The 23,271-nt window shown below is 39.6% G+C and overlaps 1 protein-coding gene across 29 annotated transcripts in view; it reads right to left on the bottom strand.

Moving 5' to 3' along the window:
• Window positions 1-1,404: 1,404 nt before the first annotated feature.
• SORBS2 (sorbin and SH3 domain containing 2) overlaps window positions 1,405-23,271 on the bottom strand; it is a 188,061-nt gene continuing 166,194 nt past the window's right edge. For 27 of the 29 annotated variants that reach the window (XM_072122669.1, XM_072122687.1, XM_072122681.1 and 24 more), the window contains 6 exons: window positions 22,211-22,654; window positions 21,245-21,427; window positions 13,605-13,712; window positions 10,067-10,110; window positions 8,682-8,788; window positions 1,405-7,532 (listed from right to left, as the gene is read on the bottom strand). In XM_072122669.1, the coding sequence (XP_071978770.1) occupies window positions 7,471-7,532; window positions 8,682-8,788; window positions 10,067-10,110; window positions 13,605-13,712; window positions 21,245-21,427; window positions 22,211-22,654 (948 nt within the window). In that variant the 3' untranslated portion in view covers window positions 1,405-7,470. The remainder of the gene's footprint in view (window positions 7,533-8,681; window positions 8,789-10,066; window positions 10,111-13,604; window positions 13,713-21,244; window positions 21,428-22,210; window positions 22,655-23,271) is intronic. The other 2 variants (XM_072122734.1, XM_072122775.1) reach the window with 2 other exon arrangements.

The raw sequence follows: 23,271 nt of genomic DNA, 5'->3' as shown, positions 1-23,271 counted from the left end.
ATACTACACCCTCGGCTCATACTCGAGTCAATAGGTTTTCCAAGTATTTGGTGTTAAAATTAGGGGTCTTTGCATATACTTGAGTATATGCAGTATTTAAAGCCATAATATTATTGCCACCATATTGGTTGTAAATATTGTGAACTAAAGCAGGAGTATTAAGAGAACTAAAATGATCAGGGTGATGTGCAGTGTTGGTTTTCCTTACAATACATGCAGGAAAATATATGATGGCTTGTTCTTCTGTTTTCTGTCAAATAAGGCATGTAAAAAGCCCCAAAACTGTATTGAATCCTTTTTCCTTCACATTGTCCACATTATTAATGTCGAAGATGAAGCAAGCCAAGCTGAAACAATCCACATTGCTTAATAGACATCTTGCTTCTTATTTCAGATATCCAAAACAAAGACAAACTTTGATATGGCAATCTATTAATCCATACTCAACCGGCCTTTCACAAATACAGACAGATCGTGCAGTTAGTCGGAGGGTGTGTGTCCTTCTGTTCCCACTCACGTCTACTCCTCCCCATGCCTCCTTCACACCACTCAACACTTCATATGAGAGTGATTTCATCCAAGGTCCTTTATCCACTCACATTTTCAAAATCTACCCCATGTATGTATCTGCTCACATGAAATCACAGCATGTCTCCCCGGAAGCATGGGGAGTAGTAGAAGTCCATGAAGGCATGCTGTGATTTCATGTGACCAGAACCTTCTATGCCTTGACATTTATCAGAAACTGAGTAATTATTTCCTCATTATATAACTTAGTATTTAAGTGCATTGAAAGATATTTTTTCCGCTGAAAATTTTTTAAATATATGACAATAATATTGTATCAGTTGGGGTCCAACACTCAGAACACCCACTAATCAGCTGATTCCAGACAAAATGACTTTATGAGGCCAGAAGTACAGCTCCCTTTCTTGTAGTGGCCATATTTGGGAACTGCAGCTCAGCTCCTTGAATGGGTTATATCTCAGGTGGGTACATTTGATCATATCCAAAGATTCCATTTTGCTCTAGGATAGCTGGAAAAGCAGCAGGAGAAGAGTTAAGAGAGCAAAAAAAAAAAATATATATATTTTAATTAGAGTTCAACGCTTGTTATAAAAAGTTTCATGAAAAGCTACTCCTAGGGAGGGATTGATCGCAGGTCCGGCCCCTTAGTATATCTGTGCATGATCGTTAGGTCCTGGTTTCATGGACCGCCATGGCTCACACCGCACCCCTCCATATGCACTGGGCATGACGTTTTAGTAAAGGGGGAAAAAGTCTTACTTTCTGCTTGTACACCAAGACTTGGTAAGTATTTCATACCTTGAACGCCAGAAAACTGACCCATCCCCCCTGCAAATTTTCTTAAGGCTATGTGATAAATAAAGACGGAGTCATAGCTTATTCCAGGCAAAATTTATTGGATGTCTATTGAAGAAAAATAACAAACCAAGGAAAAATAACACATATACTGTTTGCTTGTAAGAATCCATAGTAATTATCTGGAAGCCAGGTATGAAACACTTTTTCAGGTACAGAGTAGAAACAATGCGCTTTAAAATAATACAGGCATCAAACCAAGCATGGGGAACCGACCCATTCCAGCTGTTCTAGAGCCACATGTCCCTCTACTGCCCTGCCCATGAGAGATGTGGTCCAGAAGGCGCGGAATACAGAGGGACACCCATACATGACACTATACTCCCCCTAGTAGGTGTTTATAGCAAAGCTGCATGCAGTAGAACAACTTGTAAAATTCAAAACCTTCCAAATATAAAGCTTCTTTATTTCTCCAACAGGGAATACTTTATACTGCAAAAGGGAGGTTTATTTTATAGCACTTCTCGGTAACAAATAAATATGTACATTTAGATACCACTAGTAAAACAAGTTCATTGTTTCACAAAATTGTCCATAAAAGGCTATTATACAGGTTTGGACTGGCTAGTGTGGCAGAGAGCAGAGAAAAGCTGGCAGCCTTATGCTGATGGGTAACCCCATTTACAACTTGGCATAACAGAGGACAGAGGCTCTATACAACGGAGTCAGGCAATATATGTACAAAATACTACATAAAACATGAGTGTATCTAAGGAGAGATATAGTAAACATTGTTAAATAAGGTGCTGAAAAACGGTGTGGTCACTGTCCGGTGACACGGTTATACCCTGGGGAATAGTGTTCTTTAGCCTTGACCCAAAGTGGCCCATTCATTCACTGTGAACTAGCAGTCACTTACAGGACATGCAGCTCTGCAGCAGGCACCAAGTCACACCACACGTTCTCTGCAGCAACCTGCCAGATACAGGAGATGTTAGCAGGAAACGGGATCCCCTCCCGTTATATTCCTATTTTATCTGTCAATCTCAGCGCTAACATCACCCACATACAAACTACAAATTATGGCTTTTAAAATGAAATATTTTAGGTAGAATTCTCACATTTGCATATCAATAAAGTTACTGGTTAAACCATAAAGTGATGTAGGAGATGTGATAATTAATGTGTGGTCACTAGGGGTTAACATGCAGTTGTTGTAGTAGTGGCCACACTTGAACTCTGGAAACTCTTTTGTCATGATCACTAGGGGGGGGGGGGTATTGGAGACCAAATGATATGATAAGAATGATTTCCTCTGTGATAAATGGTGATCATTGGCCGACTCTTCTAACAGTGGTGTAACTAGAAGCTGATGGGCCCCAGTGCAAAGTCTGTGCCAGGCCCCCGACTATAATGTATGGTTTATGGTTTCTCATATGGGAAAGGGACACCTAAACCTCTTGGGCCCGGGTGCGACCACAACCTCTGCACCCCCTCAAGTTACGCCCCTGTCTTTTAATGATACTTAACAGGCAGCTTGAATTGGGCTACATTGACATCTGTGTTTTCTATTATAGGAGCAGAAGAAAGATAACAAGAAACTCTCAATGTTACAAAATCAGAAGATCCAATAGATAATAATGGAGTCCCTTGGGCTTTTTATTAAAAATAAAATAAGCTTGTAGGATATGTCCACAATTTTAACCAGACGCCACTGATAAAGATTATGGCCCACATTTACCAAAAACATGTGCAGTTTGCCAGTGGTGACCATTCTTCATGAATCTGGCGCTCCCTGCACTGGTTCGACAGAGTGCACCAACCTTTTTTGGTGCAACTTCAACATAAAGAATGCAACACACTTGTGTCAGACTTTGCATGATAAATGTGGCCGAATGAGCACTGGAACGGCCGGTGCAGAAATTTCTGTTGCATGAAGAATAGTGCAGCCGCGCCACAAAAGGGTCATGTGTGACACATATCTGGCGCAGACACTTCTTAAATACCTGTACAAGCAGTACAAACATAATAGAACGTGCAAAGTCAGAAAACTGGCGCAAGCACCTTAGTAAATGTGGGCCAATATCTTATCATACATCTAGTCTTCCACAATGCTATTGTTATTGGCAATTATTATCTACAATTACATGGTTCCTATTTACTGGTATTAAATTTGTGGGTTATTCTATTCTTTTGCTTTGTTTTAAGAATAAGCACCACTCGTGTCCATAGGTTGTGCCTAGTTTTGGAGATCAGTTCCATTTTAATGTCTGTAGCCAGATTTTCTTACATTTCTTTATAGCAAAATGTGAAAATGTAACCTTTATGCGGGTAAAAATACTGAGTATAACCCCTGCCATTCATATATTTATGGTTTGTCATGGGATTTACATGTTGGTTATAAAGACACTGAGAGGAATTTATCAAGAGCTGGAGCTTCGTGCACTGGATATCCTAAGAGGGTCTGGGTTAATTCTACGGCAGGTCCTGGCACAGGCTATAGTTAGTGCACCGTGCCATGGTGTCCGAGCCTCGCCGATCCCCACCACTACCCACTTAGCATGAGGTGGGGAATGGGGGGTGGGGTAAAGTCACCATTTCTGCAACTTTTTTCTTGAGTTGTTTGCCAGAAAACTATCTTACAATCCTTTGTGTAATACTGTACTGCTTTCAAAGGTTGGGTTTCATAAGTGGCGCTACATATTATAGCATCACTGATAAAATAAATGATGTCCACATGTAACATACACAATTTGGAAATCAGTGTTAGAGTTAATTTTGGTAACTTGATGGCCTATAGTGCCGCATTCCTACAGTATATCATAATGTGAATATCAACCAAATGTTATACACGTGTAGTAAACACACTGGTCAACCAAAGCTAATGTTTGATATGTGCATGGAAAAAAACATGTGCATGGCAGGAGAGATCATCTGACATTCTCTTACTTATACTTATTTACAGTAGTTTGTGAAAAAACATTCTTTCAGCCATCTATAAAGAGAATGTCCTCCTGGGAAACCATTGTTTATTAAAAAAAAAATTCTCAAAAGTTTCCTACTATAACGGTATATTGGTTAGAGTGTTTTTTTTCTGATGCAGGACTCCTGAATATAAAAAAGATAACAAGTGGGAGCTAATACACCTACTGTTAGAGATGGTCTTCATAATATCACATGGAAGAGATCAATTATGAAGGGAATGATTAAAGTCAGTTTTGAAGGATCTGTGATTTATAACATATTAGTAAACTTTACAAAGCCATAAATTTGGAGGACTTTCAAGTCTAATAACTAGGTCCTGAGATGCTTTATTTCTTCATTCCATCTTTGTGACTTTTTAAAAAGTTTTCCAATCTGTTTTCCACAGGTGGAGTTAGTGGTGTAAATATGAAAAGTGGTGCAATTTTTAAAAATGTCCCATTCCCCACTTTTTGACACAAGATTTGGGAGTCTCTAGAGATTTCCCCCATTATGAAGAAAACTGCTAAGGTTCCTTCAGTAGACATGGCTAATGAAAATGCAAAAGTTATATCTACTGTATGTACTGTATCTAAAGAAGATTTCCTGTGGAAAGCTTTGTAATTTTACCTGACTGGCCCACCAAAGAATCAGAGGATTCTCCGGTAGGCTCAGGGTTTAACCTATTATTGGACCCCATTTGTACAGAAAAAATGCAACCTAATTTAGAGGCTGGTAAGGTCTATTTTTTAGGGGATGGTGATAAGAGTGCATACTAAGAATAATTTTAACTGATGGGCCCAAGGAACCCCCCAGTCCAACACGGAGTTTCACTATATGTTATATACTGATTTACATCCTTTCCCCTTTCATTAGAACACCAGTTTTGCATATTATTTGTGTGGTTATCTGGATGAGTTTTCACTATTAAAAATTGGGCAAATTAATCATGAATTTGGGTCATGCCATAGAATCCTTTAAAAATTACACCAATTCCAGCAAACTTTTTGTGCAACATAATTGATAAAATGCCTCCCATTGACTTAGTGGGACACATATAATGGTGATAGATGTTGCCAAAAGTAAAAAAGGGGGTTATATGTATACAATGGACCTACTTTATAATTTATAATGCATAAATAATTTATATTCTAGTTCTTTCTGTATACATCACAAGTAAGATTTCTCATGAGGCATCTTCAGTGTAGTGCGGGACATTCCCTCTTTATCAAAAACAGTAGCTTGAAGCCCAGAAGTATGTGGCTGTCACTGTTGCTCATTCGAAGACTAAAGGCAACACTTTATTGTAGTATTATTACTTATAGTAAGCCTTCCTAATAGAGATTTGCTGTATAGGCTTCCTTTGTGCATTTCTTTGAACATTGCGGCGCGTTATAATTTGTTACCCGGGTTATAGTTAGACTAAATTCTATGGTGCACACACGACTGGTGCTGGGGGAATGATACAGAATTTAGCCCATATCCACAGGAGCGTTCTAACTCCTGAAAATCATCCTATAAGCATTCCTTTTTGCCACTGATGCATCCTCTTCATGACTGTTGTGTGAACGAGGCCTTACAAGGTTTTTTTTTAGAAATAGATTGTTTTATCAATGACCTAATTCAAATCTTGGCAAGTAGCTAAAAACTAAAACAAAAGATTCCTAAATCACCTATCCATTTCCCTAGGAATCCAGATCTTCCATCATAATCCTGGTCTCAGTTTACATGTGTAAAACATGTGATCACAGCAGCCAATTAGTAGACATGGAGGGGATGGGAGCCATTAGGTCAGTAATACTGCACATGACTATAGAACTGCTGATAGAAGTCACGTGCTGTATACATGTAAAAAGAGAATTAAAGCAGCGATGAAGAACACTGGATCTCCGGGGGAATAGGAATGAGTAATGATTGAGTTTTTATTCTTCATTTTAATTTCAGGCTATTTCTATGGGGTTATTTTTTAAATGATGTAACCCTTTTAAAATTCCATGCTTGGAGTTCAGTGAGGCACTAGGTTTGGACTTTAAACAGTGCTGAAATGTTGCTATTGTTTAGGTGACATACAGTAAAAGTCTTCCGTGTACTGCACTGGATGTGGCCAAATTTCCTGCAAACCAAAATGATCTCTAATGGGGTCCTACTATATGGGCACGAAAAGCAGTACTGCATGTACTTATAATCTTTGATTTAAAAAAAAAAATAATTGGAATCTCCTGGAGGAAGTTTTCAACAAAACACTTGATGCAGGAGTGAATGGAGCCATAATAAATGAATACTTAATAATGCAGAATATGGCACTCCGGATACTTGTCATTGTGTTCTTTGGTTAAGCAACAGTCATAAATGAAAGAGAATAGACAGACAACTGCTCAGACTTATTGTGACTCAATAATCAATGTCTTTACACAGAATATTCACAATGTGCAGCAGTTTTCAAAGAGTAACCAACCCGATTGCTGCTGCCCAGTGGGACTGTGGTTGGCTCTTTCTGGGCATCTGCTTTTTATTCTGCCTTAGTATTGGGGAGGTTGTGTTCCAACATCATCCCTGGAATTACATCATAATTTACTTTCTTAGTTTTCTATATAAGATTTGAGCAATTTATGTTACAACTTGTGTAATAGACGTGTAATGACAAACTACAAAGAAGTATATTCTCATTTGTTTTATTCTTATCACATAAACGTGACTTTAGTGAGATCTAATGTTTCATCTGCCATTCTCTGGTCATGGTTGGTGGAAAAACTTTCACCACAGAGCCTTTAATGCAAGACTTCACTGCCCTCTTGATACAACAGGTTGTGAGATACCCTGTGATGTATCGGAGAGTAGTCCTAGTGGTAATCCTGTTACCCACATGTATCCACCCCTATGAACCAGTATCTAAGCAGACTAACATCTTCAATACCTCGTGTTCTCAGCGTGTCTTACACAATGTTTCTAACTTGTTGAAAATAAGCTTCCAAACAGACTTTGCATCCTATGAAACGGCAGCCTGATGAAGGGTAACAGGTAATGGTTGGTGCTAGAAGGTTAGCAGAAGTGACAGGACGGGCCTGAGAAGGTTCTAATACTGCTAGACAATGTTGGCAGGCTGCAGGACTACACATGAACTGGTTCAGGGCAAAAATAAAGATGCGTGCTTCCTAGCATTACACGTGATAACAAAACAAACTGCATTCACAGCCTCTTGACATAGTTTCCAGGGAAAGTTCCAAAGAACTTTGTTCTTCTAGAAGTGCCTGCAAAAAAGAGAAAAGGGTGAGTTAAAAATGATGTCCGGACAACCTACAGTCATTTATGGTCAAAGTACATGGGTGATATTCGCATAATAGTACTTGTAGCACATCTCCCCAACTACAAAGGAGACTTTCATGAATTGAGAACAACTGTTCCTGTACCCATTTTAGTTATATAGTTTATACGTTTGAAAAAAGATCCATGTCCATCAAGTTCAACCAAGCAGGGGATTGGATGAGAAAGGCATTTAGGGGAACAATTCTAGAATACATAACTGCAATGTTGTTTAGATGTAAATAGGCATGAAGCTCTCTGCTGTCCCTACTGTGACTAGTGCATGAGGCAGGCTATTCCACTGCCCTGTCGCCTCTGGTGATTAAACCTTATTTTCTCCAGACGGAGACAGCGCCCCCTTTGTCTTTTGATTTGATTTAACCTGGAACACACAATATTTGTGTGTGGACCATTCATATATTTATATAAATTAATAATATCCCCTCTTAGTCGTCTGTCTCCTTTCAAGACTAAATAAATTTAGTTGTTTTAATCTTTCCTCATAACTAAGACCCTCCATACCCCTTATCAGTTTTGTGGCTCTTTGTTGTACCCTCTCCATCTCCAGGGCATCCTTTTCATGGACCGGTGCCCAGAACTGGATGGCATATTCCAGGTGAGGCTTATCCAATGCCTTGTATAGTGGTAATATTACATCCCTATCACGAGAGTCCATACCACTTCTTATACATGACAAGATCTTGCTGGCATTAGAGGCAGATGATTGATATTGCATGCTGTTATATAATTTATGATCTACTAGTCACCAAGGTCCTTCCACCGAGGACATATGTTGTATGTGGATTATTAACCCCCAATTGCATAACCTTACATTTATCCACATCGAACCTCATTTGCCAAGTGGATAACCAAAAACACAGTTTGTCCAAGTCACCCTGCAGCCTATGAACATCCTCCGTAGACTGTATCACACTACAGAACTTGCTGTCATCGGCAAAAAAAGACAATAGCTTTGGGACAAAATCCTTATACTGCTGACTGCACAATACTTCTAATTTCTATTGAAATTATCCTTTGTATGATGTTAAAACTGTAAATGAATAACATCTATAAAGAGATGCGACATGAATACATACCTACAAACCATCCATCATCGCATTTTTCCATGACATCTATCACATCCCCTTCCTTTAATTCTAGCTCATCTTCATTTCGTGGAGTATAATTGTACAAGGACTGGTATCTAGAAAAAAATAGAAAGTACAACATGATGATGTTTTATACATGTCTAGATTGTCACTCGTCAGACACAAGTTCTAATTTTTCTTTATAATATTTTTGGTATATTTTGTGCTAAAAGAAGCCATATTTAGATGTTATACTATTGCTATAATTATATACCATTGCTATAATCATGCTTTATAAGGCTGATATTTAAGCAGTAGTAAGTATAGTTGTAGCCTGGACATTAGGTATAATTCACATGTGTGAGTCAGACTATGCAGTCTTATTCTGCGCCACATTTGTCAAGATGGATGATAAATCTGATGTAGAATAAAACTGTGGAGTCTTAGTTTAGACCTAGTGACTTTAGTTTAGTTTAGTCTATGGACTTTTAGTACATGTACTTTTTTTAGTCATGAAACCTCTTTTCTAGTGGCCACACTTCTTTATTATACTTGTATTAAAAGTGGCCAAAATTGGTCTAAAAACATTATGGAGCTCCAGGCTCCATTAACACCTATGGAGCCCTGAGCCCCTCAGACTCGTTTGCATTATTTTAAAAGACTGTTTTTTTTTTTAAAACCAGGGGATAAGAAGCTAAAAGAAGAGCAGATCCCGTCAGAGGGGACAGACACCAGTGTGCTTGGTTTACAATCCTGCCGGTAGATGTCCTTAAATAAATGTGGCGCAAGGCAATTCAGAATTCTGGCGAAGACAGCTTGATGAATCTACTATGAGGGTGCTTATAAGGTTGTCTTCATAACCACCCTTTATGCCAGAAGTAGAGGAATGTGGAGGAAGTAGTGAAGATAGTAAAGCTACTCATCAATATGTGCCAACTAATCTAGGCTGCTGAGCCCCCCAAAATCCTTGGTGACCTATAGCTGCTGCTATGGCTATAGTGGTAGTTACTTCCATAACCTAATATTCTACAAATTGGGTTGCCTTTATTGTATTATAGCTTGGGACCCCCACTTTATCCTCTACTACTGTAGTGGGCCAGTCACTTACTAATTTCCTGAATAAGGAGGGGGAGTTCCCCTGACCTGCCATTGGGAATATTTTTGTCAAAGGTTGGATTTGGTATTCCTGGTAATCCTTCTTTTGATAAATTCTATCAAAGTCCTCACAAGGCCATGGTCGTACACCACATTACTTCGAAATGCTTAGCACAGGGACCACCTTGGTTATATATGTCACAGGCTGATAAGTTCTAGACTATAGGGTTAAATCTGCACATAGTAATAACAGACAACTCACTAGATGTAGATATACATGGAGAAAAGGTAACACTTACGGTTCCCCCATAGCCTGGATGTTTTCATGGGTGAATACGGCTCGCTGTTGAAGAAAAATATAGTCATTATTAGAATTACATCTAGTTCTTCACCGTGAGCCCCAGTACATGGATAACAATACACTTACAGTAAACATATACAAGACTTCGCTGCAATGAACTGAAGCAGAGTACACGTCACCATTCTACAGACAAAGCTTTATGTTATACAGATAACAGATGTGTCTTTAGGTCCGGGGACTGTCTAGTTACCTCTCATGAACACACCTATTGACACTAGATAAATGTGGTCTGTGATAGTGTATATGGGGACTCCCCTCACCAAAGACATATACAATTTATGGTTAATAACACTGTATGTGGACACCCTGGCTAAGGATTGAATTCAGGAATTTCAGACCATTCTATTGGAAACGGAGGCATAAATTAAAGCAATCAGCTATTCAGTTTCCAAGGAAGAGCTCAGACTTGCAGGCTGCATTTCTGCATTGGGTGATGAAACACATATGTTTTAAAAGTAGTATCATATATTTTGCCTGGTTAATTATTATTTATGAAAAATCATTAACAATGCAAAACACCTATGGCTCCTTACAAAACATATTTGGGTTTGATGATGCATTTTACCTGATGCAATGTGTTTCAATACGCAATGCAGATGCATCATATGAAGTTAAGCCGCAACTAAATGTGACTAAACTTCTATATGGTCTACAATTGTCAGTCGGACAATTATGAAATTTCTGTTGTGAACTGCTATAAAATTGCTTATCCGTTAGAGGTCAATGAGCCCCAGTGTCCCAGTTCACAAAATAAGCTCTATAAAACAATGATGTGGAGAATCCCTGGGGGCTGCACAAAGCCCAGACCACAACCAATTGGAACATCTTTTTAAAGGACATCCACCACAAGGATGAGCAAAAAAGAGGAAGGATTGGAGCAGAACTAGTGTAGGTCAAACTAGGGTGCAAGTTTTCAAAAATGTCTGACCCAGATGCATCAAAAGTTAACCAAAAGAAAATAGCAGTGAAACAGCACTCCTTAAAAAAATATTTCTTTATTCCACTATAGTAAAAAAAATGATGTTTCGCCCTCTATGAAGGCATTATCCAGGATGAGGGATTGTAAACCAAGCACACCGACATACTGGTGTGTGCCCCCTGTGGCCGGATCCGCTCTTTTTTATAGCTTTTTATGCCCTTGTTTTTAAGAAAAAAAATTCTGCAAATGAGCCTGAGGGGCTCTGGATTCCATAAGTGTTGATGGAGCCTGGAGCCCCTCAGGCTCATTTGAAGAATTTTTAAAACCTTTTTTTCCTTAAAAACAAGGGCATAAGAAGCTAGAAGAACAGCAGATCCTGCCAGAGGGGGCACACACCAGCATGTCAGTGTGCAGGGTTTACAGCCCTTGATGCTGGTGGTAATGTCCTTTATTGAACTGAAATAGTAATTTTCTAGCCTCATCCTTATGCCCAACACAAGTATCTGATTCCATATGGGCCCTTTGGCTAAATGGGACCAAATTCTGACAGAAACACTACAAAGATCCCTACCTGAAGAGGTTTTTATAGCAACAAAAGGATGCCCAAAAGAAAAGCCCCCAAAAGAAAGAATCTTTTTAAAAAAGATGCCAAACAAGCTCATCTGGGTGCATCCACATACTATATGAATGGTTCCCTGTTCTTTTCAATTGGGATTCTCCTAAACTGCCATCAAAATGTAGAGTATAAACTATGATGCTGCAATAAATGGTATATAACATATATTTATACTTATACATATAATTATACTCCTCATTGCATTTCTATTATCTTTGAAATAGGACAATATACTATAGTAGGGTAATGTGTTTTGAGATTGACAGACACATAGTTCATTTTAAACAAACACTGCAGCAACAGGGACATAGCGATTTAGTACAATTCCAGGCAGAAAATAAATAGCATATTATATGCACATACAGTTGTACAACATTGATGCATAAATAGGCCAAGCAACATGCTCCATATGTCTGCTATTGCAATGCCATGCTATATAATGTGTGGTAAGGTGGCATTGCAAAATAACCAGGTACCTTTGTGGGTTTATGTTGTGGTAAGTTTTACTATATGTACCATAATATCTAACCAAGTCACAACCTTTCAAAAGGACATGGCATTCTTTTATATTTTACACTTTTATTTTATACTAAATTCACATGGATCAGAAAAATGAAGAAAACTTGACTGTTTGCCTTGGAGTTTCACTGCATTTGTACTTACTGTAACGCCTGGCAGGGGAACACTTTTATGATAGTTCCTGTTCTCTTTATATTGTCAGATTTTGTTTTGGCCTCAGTAGGACCTGGTTCTTAAAGGGAACCTGTCACCACATTTATCCTGTATACTGGGGTTGGTATAATGAGTTATTTATAGTATAGGGATTGTTACTTTACAGAAAGATGGCTAGTGTCATTGGTATTAACAGGAAATAATATTGCCCCTACAATTTTCTGCTTATTCCAGAAGTTGACAATTACCTAAATCTTGCACATCGGTTACTCCAGTTCTTTGTTCCATTTTCAGCAAGTGACAACTAAGGGAGCGGGACTTCAGTAGGGGCAGGTCTTAACCATTTATTTATCACAGCATAGGGTTCCTGCTGTAGGAAATAGTCTTGTATATACATGACAGGCATGAGCAGAAGGGGCAGCTAAGAATATTCCTCTACATATCTGTCCATAATAATTCCAATTTTCGGTGTTGTTTTGCATTTCTATGATAAGTGTTCCTTTAAGAATCTGGTTTTAGCTGATAATATTCTGATGCAGCAACAAGCACACACACATATAAATTATACAGCATGGATTCTTGTTATGTACAGCGGCACATAAACACAACATAATTTGATGCAGTAAAGCTATGCAGGACTTATGAATACAAGTAATGTATGTCACACATATATATGTATACATTTTGAATCTAAAAAAACATTCATGATAACATATGTGTACAATGTTTTCAATTCAGCCTCATACATTACACATATTAGACCGGTCGTCGGTGGAGACAATAACACTTCTGGTATGTAGAATTTTTAAAAGGGGCTCTCAAGGTTTTAAAGAGACAGCATTACTTTTGTGAATGGGCAGTGTGTGGCAATGCGCTACAGTTCATGCACCTGTGATGGGTTACAATACCAGACAGGGCCACTGACAAGGGTAGCGCTGTTTCTTTTTTGTTATCCTAGACACTCCCTTAAAAGGGTTGTCCGATCAGGCACTGACAGTCTCCCCCTAACCATAGGAGGGGCTTTGAATGGAGAGGTAGGTTACACACACTATTCTCTAACTATGGCACTGTCAGAAGTAGCCAAGTACTACGTTCCACTTTCCTTATCCTGTGGATAGGGGAAAACTTGTAGTGACCGGATAACCCGTTTCAGACTACGGACACAGATGTTTGGGTCCCCTGCAGAGTGTTTGATGTGGACCTGTATGGCTCTCGCCTAAGACAAGCTTCATGAGAAAAAGTTGACAAAGTGGATTGAAATTACTCTACCCTTTGGATGGTTTTGGGGCTTTTCACTGGTGAACTGCAGGCTTTTCTAGACATCACGGGACTACGAGGAGGCTTACCAACAACTACTAGATCACTTTTATAAATATTCTGAAAAACCATAATACAGAAATCAGTTTCTAAATTCACCAAATCATTTTTCATCTTCTCACATGCTCAAACCCCACACACACAGCTGTTAACATGCAGGAAACGTAGGACACATCAGTAATCGGAAGAAGTACATGATGTATTAGAGCACAGAACACATACTAGGTAAGCAATTTCTAAAGAGAAACAGCTGATCAACCTCAGCTGCCACCTTCACGTAACTGAATTCAAGGGTTAAAGTCTTGCTTGACTCCTATGAGTGTTTCGTGTGCCTCTAGATAAACATGGATTGTCAGATGTTATTGCTACAGTGGTGAATACCAGCTCAGGGGACAGCCTGCTTTTACTGCTGATACCCATAAAGTACTATGTTATTTTGTGAAGCAGCCAAATGCTCTGACATTTAAGAACGGAATGACTCACAGGACATAGCGATACCAGAACTGGGACATTTATATGGGGGACAGGCCTCTTATCCAGGGCTCAAGAAAAGCAACCAAACTTTGACAATACTAACAAGGACAGAAGGAACATGGGTGGTAGATATTTATACAAATGTAACAGGGTTACAACATGGTTTGAACTTGGGGAATTGAATAACAAAGTCTATCTCCTAAATTTGGAGCTCACAACATAAGAAATTTAGCTACATATGCACAACTCCTTTCCATTGAAGCCATAGGATAGTATAAAACCAGTGAAAGCACTTCAGGGAGCCCCCCTGCCCATTCTGTGACCTGTGACTGTTTAGTAATTGTATTGTCCATGTCAGTGGGTACATTATTGACTTAACGGTCTCCCACCTCTCAACTCGCCCACAAGTAAACCCGGCATTGTGTAGGACATAAATGTTCCTAATGGAATTGTCCTGTTACACAGTGATCTGTCATTTTAGAGAAAATTTCATTTTTATGCATATTATGTTCTTGGTGCAGGAGGTCAGGGCTATATCTTCTTCTTTCTACGCCTTCTTTCTGGCATTGTGTAAAGCGGTGTTGCTTGGTGCTGGGCAGCATAAAATGAAGAAAACAGGGGAAGCTATAAGCATAACCATTCCCTTCGTGCACTGAAAGGCTAATTTGTATGAAAACAGAATTTTCTATAAAATAGAAGATCACTGGGGACCAGGTAAGGTATATCTGGTAAGTATCTCAAGTGCCCTACATTTCAGATGCTTACCAGGTGGTACACTCCCTTTAAATTCATTCAGTCAATCTTGGTACAAACTTACTGACTGTAAGTGGATCAGTCTGCCCTTTCTGTTGGTTTGCTGGCACTGACAGGTCCCAATATGCCTGGCTGGAGAACAAAGGGTAGCTATTTTTATTCAGCACAGGTGCCTGCAGTGAGTCTTGCAATAAAAAAAACAAGAAAGAACGGGGTGTAACTACAGGGGTAGCAGCCATAGCAGCCACTATGAGGCCCGCAGTGTGAGAGGGCCCCGGCATCTGGGTTATTGGGCGTGTATATGCTCTATATGTGTGATTTTCTACATATTGTATGTGTGTGTATATGCTGTATGTTTGTATATGGTATTGTATGTATGTGTGTATTTGCTGTATGTATGTACATACGTTGTATGTCTATATATGAGTATATAAATGTGTGTACATAATAGTGTATAAATGTTTGTGATCGGTGAGTCACATCTGTGAGTATACAAATATGTATTTTTTTAGGGGGGAGGAGGACTTATTCAGAAATCTGCTATGGGGCCTTGCCTCTCCTAGTTATGCCTTTAAATAAGAGGACTTTGGCACATTACAACCTGTCACCCTTTATGCCAGTAGGGAACAACAACATACGGTTCCACTGTAATATCTATAGGAAGATTTTTTTAAATCACTGATCATTTACGAACTTATTACAAGATCTTAAAAAAAATCCTACACAAAAGTCATCAGTGGGTGATTGCCACTTGGGAACCAATGACACTAATAAAAAACTGCACGGGCCCCAATATGGGCAGGAATAGGACATGGGCTAGTTGTAGAAAAAATATCTAGCTCACATTCCCAAATCATAGTTGTGTATGAGCCTTTACATATAGATGGATGGACAAAGGGTTATCTCCAAATGACACTAAAGAGGTGACGACGGGTTAAGGTGGCAGAGAGATTTACATGCTGCAGGAGGAGGATGTGGATGGCAGCGAAATGTGTAAGGAGCATAAATGCTTTGACTCCTCCTGTGGCAGATCAGGTAACTACCCACCCTTACCACCAAAACCACCCACAATAGTCCCCACATTCCCCTCTGCAATGAACTTATACTCATAGAGGGAGATTTGTGTACCTGTGTATGATGAATCCCTGACACTGCAGCGCAGCCGAATACATCAGGGGCTATACATCCTGCGCTATTAACCAGCAACCAGCTTGAACAATGGCTGACTGTAGCGAGTGTGCAGGTCGCCCCCTCTTCATGCCCCTCCACACACACTTGGTGATAATTGCAATGCCTGGCATTTTGGAATTATTTAAGGGCTTGTACGCCCCGGGGTGGATTAATACCGCCAAGGGCCCGGGGTTGTATGAATATTATAGCTCCTACAAGCCTGGAATCACTTCCTACATAAGGAACTAACATCAAGCTTCTTGGAGAATGGAGGATACGTCCCTCTTGTCTGCTTTCAATCTGTGGCTTCATGACCTTTGGTACCCTTCACCCTTGCCTTTGCTCTACAATATAAGTCAATTACAGAACCACCTGTCCAGTATTACAAATTGTTCGAGCATTGAGTCCATGTAGCAACTTCATGGCTTATTGTCTCAATCATTTTGTCTGGGATTTCTTTTTTTAGTAAGGCTAATGTTATTAAGTCGCTTAGTTTATTAGACTGTTTTATTGCAATTTAATGGAAAATCTTTGTAAGCAATTGAAATTACTGGACTCAAATACCTGTAATCTGATATTTTTCTGTATTAACACTAAAAAGGGAATGGCAGAATTCTTCTTACCAGAATGCAATGCAATCCGGGAGAGTAGGTTGTAGTTTCATAGTTCAGTTTAAGATACAGAACTATTTTATACCCTTACAGATTGATCGACTTTTGGGATCACATAATCATTCAAAACTGAATTTTTTTACATTAAAAAGTCATATAAAAATACAGATTTTATTCTCTATGAAAGCCTGCTGAAATACACACAGCGGAAAATCTGTAGATCGTCTGCAGGGAAATTCTCCAGCATTCTCGAGTGAACAATCCATATAACAGGGCCCATCAGTTTATCCTTTTTCCTTTAATAAACTAATGTAGTCAGAGTCTCCAAATATAAAATTAGGTTTTTGTTACTCTCCTTAAGATACAATTTTACCAAAAGGCAAAACAGCTGAACACAGTTGAACGTGTGATGACTGGTTTATTTGTAGTCACTGATGCAGATTGTACGACAGCTGAAGCAATGTTCTGTCTAACAGAACATTAAGTAAGAAAAACTGCTTGACAGGGAGAGCTCTAGAAGCACGAAATCCACCGCTGCCAGGACCACTGATGTGTTAATAAAGTCTCTAAAGGAGATATAGCACACACTGGAGGTAAAATTACATATGGACTATGTCTCATGGGAAACCAGGTTTATTAATGTTAATATCTCATGTACAGCATGTAAAACAAGATTTGACATTTTCAACTTGATCTATTGGGTAGAAAAACTAGCAAAATAATATTATTTAAAGGCTATTAGCCTAAGGATATCTAAAATTTAAGGGAAATCTACCATCAAAATCCATCATAGTAAACTAGGGACACTTACTCATAGATCCAGACACCGTGACTATGGTAATCTTCCGATATATGTTATCGATGGCCTCCTTGCTTCTAAAAGAATTTTTTAAACTTATGCTGATGAGGAATGTCGCTAGAGGCCCTCTGTGCTGTAGCTTCACAGGTTGTTACATAGTGTAGGAGCACTTCCCCCTCCCACTCTGTGAGACTACAGTAGGAAGAGGGAGGAAGCAATGGGTGAGACAATGTAACAGCCTGTTACACCCCCAGGAGCCCTTCAGACTCATTAGCATAATTTTTAAAGTTGATTTAGAAGGAAGGAATACGTGGATAACAAATATAAAAAGGTTACCAGTCTCAGTTCTGGGATCTACAAGTAAGTGTCCCTGATTTATCATGCTTCATTTGCTGCCCAGATTCCTAGATATCCAATATGGAATAATCAAGATCATATATGTAATGACTTTCCAACTCCACCAGAATTAAGTGAAGGTGGCTATAGTAACTGCTAGATAGTGGATATTACATGTCACTCCTAATGGAACAGATGGTGCCTCCTTATTATTAAAAAGTTAAAAAAGCAGGCCCTTTGGGGACAGAGTGTTCTCCACCTATAGAATGGTCTCGGGCCGCTCCATTTCCCCCTCAGCCAAAATAGGTCTCCTTTCCATCCTCCCAGGCACGATTGGGACACAAAAGAAAGACTTGTTGCGCTTTTTTCTCACGGCCGCCCGTGCGGTCATTCCTCGACACTGGAGATCCCCGGTTACTCCCTCTTTCACAGAATGGGTTCACGAACTCTCTAACCTAAGCCGTATGGAGGAACTCAATGCTGAGGTACATCAGTCTATGGAAAAATTTACACGTATATGACAACCTTGGTTCCTGTTTAAGAACACCCCTGCTTACACTCAGTTATTTGCTGATCAACCGTAACGTGTCCTCCCTTTCCTTGATGTCTCCTTTCCGTCCCCTGCATCTTCTCCCCCCCCCATCCCCCATGCAGCCTTCGGCCCTCCTTTTCTACTACTCACCTTTATATCTTCTTCCGCTTTTCAGGTTTCTCTCTTCTTCTTTTTCATCTCTTCCTCTTCACTTCTAGTTATATAATACAGTTCACATATTCTTATACTTGTTCATGTTCCAACGATATCCCCACGGGACTTCCGCGTTTCATGTTGACTATGTCCATAAACATGGGCATGTGGTATCCCCACTCTGTCGGATGGTCATTTCCTCTCAACTACTCTGTTCAGGTCCTGCGCGACCTATATTGATATTGACCTGTATTTTCTACATGTATTGGATTGTTCATCCTTCCTTTGCATTTTTCTATGTGTGTGAACTTCATTACTCCATGAATAAACTATATTGAATATAAAAAGTTAAAAAACTAAGAACTCCAATGATGAACTCCAAGGTTAGTAAAATTCATTTATTATTTTGAAACTGCAATCCAAAATTGTGTGTAATTTTTTGGTCACACAACCTTCTTCAGACACGGATTGCTTGATCAAAAAGCAAAAATAGGCTGATGTCAAGACTATAACACGGAGTCCAATCACAGGGGAAGAAGTGGACTTCTCTTTCGTGATACTTACGGCAATTCTGCAACCACAAAAATTGTGACTACATGTTTCTTCAAGCAATCAGTCTCTGAAGAAGGTCATTTGACCAAAACGTTAAACACATTGAATGGAGTGCCAAGTTCTTTCTTTGTAGGTAACAGTTAGACACCTCTGGTGGTTGCTTATCTTGAGAGAGAATATAGGATTGAAGCTGAGAACACTTCAATTCTATTTACCGTATATTCCGGCGTATAAGACGACTTTTGAAGACAGAAAAATCTTCTGTCTTCTCTGGGGTCGTCTTATACGCCGGTATATACACGGCGGGCGGTCGGGTCCCGGTGCATGGAGAGGGCTCACGGGCTGAGCCCTCTCCATAGCCGGTAAGTCTTTGCTGCATATTGCTAGCACCGATCGCGGGTGTTTTCACAGCGATGGCTGCTGGCAGCCTCAAAAAGACATTGGGGCGCATACTCACCCTCCGTTGGCCCCGATGTCTGCGCGGCTCGTCTTCAGTCTTCCGCGCCGTCTTCTTTCTTCTGCTGGGCGCCGCCATGTTTTTCCCAGCAGCGGCGCGTCATACTAGGCGCCTGCCGGGGAAGATCAATGGCAGCGCCCAGCAGAAGAAAGAAGACAGCGCGGAACACTGAAGACGGGGGAGCAGCACATCGGGGCCACCGGAGGGTGAGTATATAAGTTTTTTTTTTTTTTTTTTAATGCTGGGCAGGCTGTATACTACTGGGGGTTGTGCTGTATACTACTGGGGGTTGTGCTGTTTACTACTGGGGGCTGTGCTGTTTACTACTGGGGGCAGTGCTGTATACTACTGGGGGCTGTGCTGTATACTACTGGGGGCTGTGCTGTAATGGTAATGTTGTTGTTGTATGCCTTATGTTTATGAGCGACAGTTTTCCTGCTATATACCTGCATGTCATAAGAATTTAAATTAAAAAAAGGACCATGTTAAATTCAAATCAGTTTTTTTTAAAATTTTTACCAGTGTTTTGTATGCGTTGGAAAAGGGGTAGTCTTATACGGCGAATATATCTTAAACTCTATATTTTAAACAGGAAAGTAGGGGGGGTCGTCTTATACACCAGGTCGTCTTATACGCCGGAATATACGGTAGCTAGTCCTTCTTTTCTCTAACATCTATCACCAGGACACCAACCTCAAACTTTAAATGAGTTAGTTTGACTGACAGTAATTTAAGGTATTTATGCTTTTGGGCCACACAATTGGGAGACCAGGATCTAAGGGACCCATGGACAACTATTTCAGATATCTTGCAAGTGATTGGGTTGCAGGTTGAGCATGTGCATCACTGCTCCATTCCCGTAAGTGACTTGCAGGCCAATTTTCTTGTCAGTCCCCCAGGAATCAGACACTTGTTGCCTTTCCTGTCCGTAGGCGACTAACACCCTTAATGTAAAAAACTATTTACGGTATGGAAGATCTTTCAATCTCATAAATAGCAAATTCTCTCATGTTTATATTTTGAAGATGTTTGTTACCATTTAAAGTCTTTTTTTCTGTTGGCATTCCATCTAAATCCTAAAGTGCTATGGAATATGCTATGAGAGTCTATGAATTAATATAATTCTACATTTAATTAATGAAATGCTACCGTGTACTACTAGTAGTAATGAAAGGCACTTCAAATATACAGTTGTGCTTAAACCCAGTTTGCTTAATGATTTCAGTGAAAGTTATTAAGGTTCAATTAAAAAATAATTTAAGGAACAGTCTTCTGAGGCGAATAGACATAGAGAGCAGGGGGAGAGGTGCTTGCCGGGAACCTTATCTAGGACTAAAGTGATGCCTACTTCAATTTAAGTGGGTGTCTGCAACTTCTTCTACCTATTCCAGCTGAACACTGGTCTTAAACCTCTATTTTGGAACAACCCCTTGATTATCCTATCTTAAAAGGCTTGTCTTGCTCCATGGATGATCAGCTGTATGGCCTATAAAAACACAACAATCTGTGTTGGGGCCAGAAGTGATATTAATGGTTTATCGTGCCATTTCTTTAAATATTTTATCACTTTAATGGCTGACATTACACCCATTAAAGGAAACAGATATGTAGAAGGGTTTGGCTTTAGTTGTAAATTAGTATTTTCACCCTCAACACAATACCATATGTTTCCATGCCTTCTTTAAGTTACAATACCATAAACCAGGATTAGTATAAATTGGAAACAAGTGACAACCACATGCAGGTTGGTGTTACCTTTAACCGGGGTGATTGTGACTGCTGCCTGGATGGAGATTTCGTTAGTGCCGAGGAGAGTGATACAGTGGATTGACATAGTCGGGGTGGAGATACGCAGTCAACATGATATGGAGGACTAGAAGAAATGTGGGGAGGAGAATGTGCAGGAAACCTTTGCTTTCCAGAAGAAATGGAGGAGTTCTTAAATATTTAGAAAAGAATAAATTGCAAAATGAAGTAATCAAAATAGCCCACCTTTCCTTGTAGCTAAGTTTCATACTTATAGGGGGTAGGATGAAAAAAATGTTGTGTATGATATATACCCCCCTCCCCCCATAGTCCTTAATTAAATAGAGCTGGGTGTGAGAATAAGGAATGGTGAAGAAAACAAAAAACACCATAATAACCTTCATGTATCAACAAAAATGATAGCAAACGGAACATGTGAAAACATTTTGTGTTGAATGGCTGTGCAAATACTAGTAATACAATGCAAGTGACATAGAACCGGGACGGTGAAAGGGACACAAACTCCATGCACACAAACGTGTTTTTTGGGGGTATATACTCTCCATTGTTGCAACAACTAGAACACAACCCCATGTATTTCAATGGGCTTACACAGATGGACATGGTTTCCATGGCCGACTGCCCATACAGCAAATTATAGAGCAGATACTAAATCTGTTGTGTTTTTGCTTCAAATGTTTCATTCATTTTTTATGAATTCAAGTCAGTGGTGGTTAAAAGTCAATAAAATTAACTTGTGGTCTCATTTATATTTCTAGAAGACATCCATTATGTTATGAAAAATGAAGTCTACCATATGTTTAACATGAGAGTAATATGATAGTTTGATACATTTACCATTGGGTTTAGACTATTATGTTTTTTTTATACTAGACTAATAGTACAAAAATGTAACAGGAAACTGCTGGGCAGACAAGACAACATGCAGTAGCTTGATCGTAGCAACTTGAATACCTCTGCATTGATACCGGGTGAATACTCTTGAAGACATACAATTGGTTCCTCTATGTTTTCTACTGTTGGTTGTAGGTTTTCACTTTCACCCTCTTCCTCAATGTAGAGTCTGGGATGCTGCTCCGTTTTAGGTTCACACCTAGAAAACCCTGACTCTTGACATGCCCGCTGACCTCCTTGAATGATGGACATTAGCTCTTGACAAATTTCCTCTTCTTGTTCATCTACAGATGTCATGATTATTGACGATGATGGCCCTGTTGCACACTCTACGAGAGCCCATTCTTTTCCAGAAGCCTCAGGTATATTGATATGGTCAGAACAATTTTCTGTGGCTTGTTTCACATTTATTTGCCCCTTTGACTGTGTCTGGTCCAAGTATTTTCTCTGTTCAGTCAGACCGTTATCAGAATTAGTTTCAGGCATAGAAGGGACCTCAAGCTGCTGAATTATAGGAGAGGAAAGTGTTGGGTCAGGAAATGATGAAGATATGGTAGGATGATGACAACTTGAAAGGGTCTTTGGTGATGTAATAGGAACAAAATGACCATCCTTAATTCGAGAAGCTATATCTCTTGAGAATGACTGTTCAGGCTGTAAAACAGTTAATGGCAAGGAGGTGGGCATCTCTACGTCGGGAAGAAAGTGGTTAGGAAAAGGTGGTGGAGTTGGGATAGGTGTGATTGAAGGTGAAAAGCCAACAGTCAGTGATAACCATTCACTTGTCACAGCTTCTATGTTCCCCTTACTAGAGTCTGTACAAGAGGATGGAGTAAGGGGTGGAGTATGGAGTCTCTTAGATGAAGGTAGAAATAAAAGATAGGTTAAGAGTCAAAGGAAACAGAAGAAAACAAATACTCAAATAATATGTTAACAGAATGAAAAAGTAATTGTAAGGGTAGTAAAGGTGCAGGTGCACATACCAAAAACTATTAGCACATGAAACCACATGAGTGACAGAAAGCTATCTGAAAAGTGTAATGGCATCTGCTGATAGACCGGGTTCTAAATGTCAAACGTTGAGAGAAGCCTGAGTCATCCTATTCACAGCAGTAGTGTGA

This window comes from Engystomops pustulosus, chromosome 1 (assembly GCF_040894005.1).
Source record: "Engystomops pustulosus chromosome 1, aEngPut4.maternal, whole genome shotgun sequence".
In the NCBI taxonomy this organism is placed as follows: domain Eukaryota; kingdom Metazoa; phylum Chordata; class Amphibia; order Anura; family Leptodactylidae; genus Engystomops; species Engystomops pustulosus.
The sequence above is the reverse complement of the archived record's forward strand: the minus strand, read 5'-3'. Positions and strand labels throughout refer to the sequence as shown.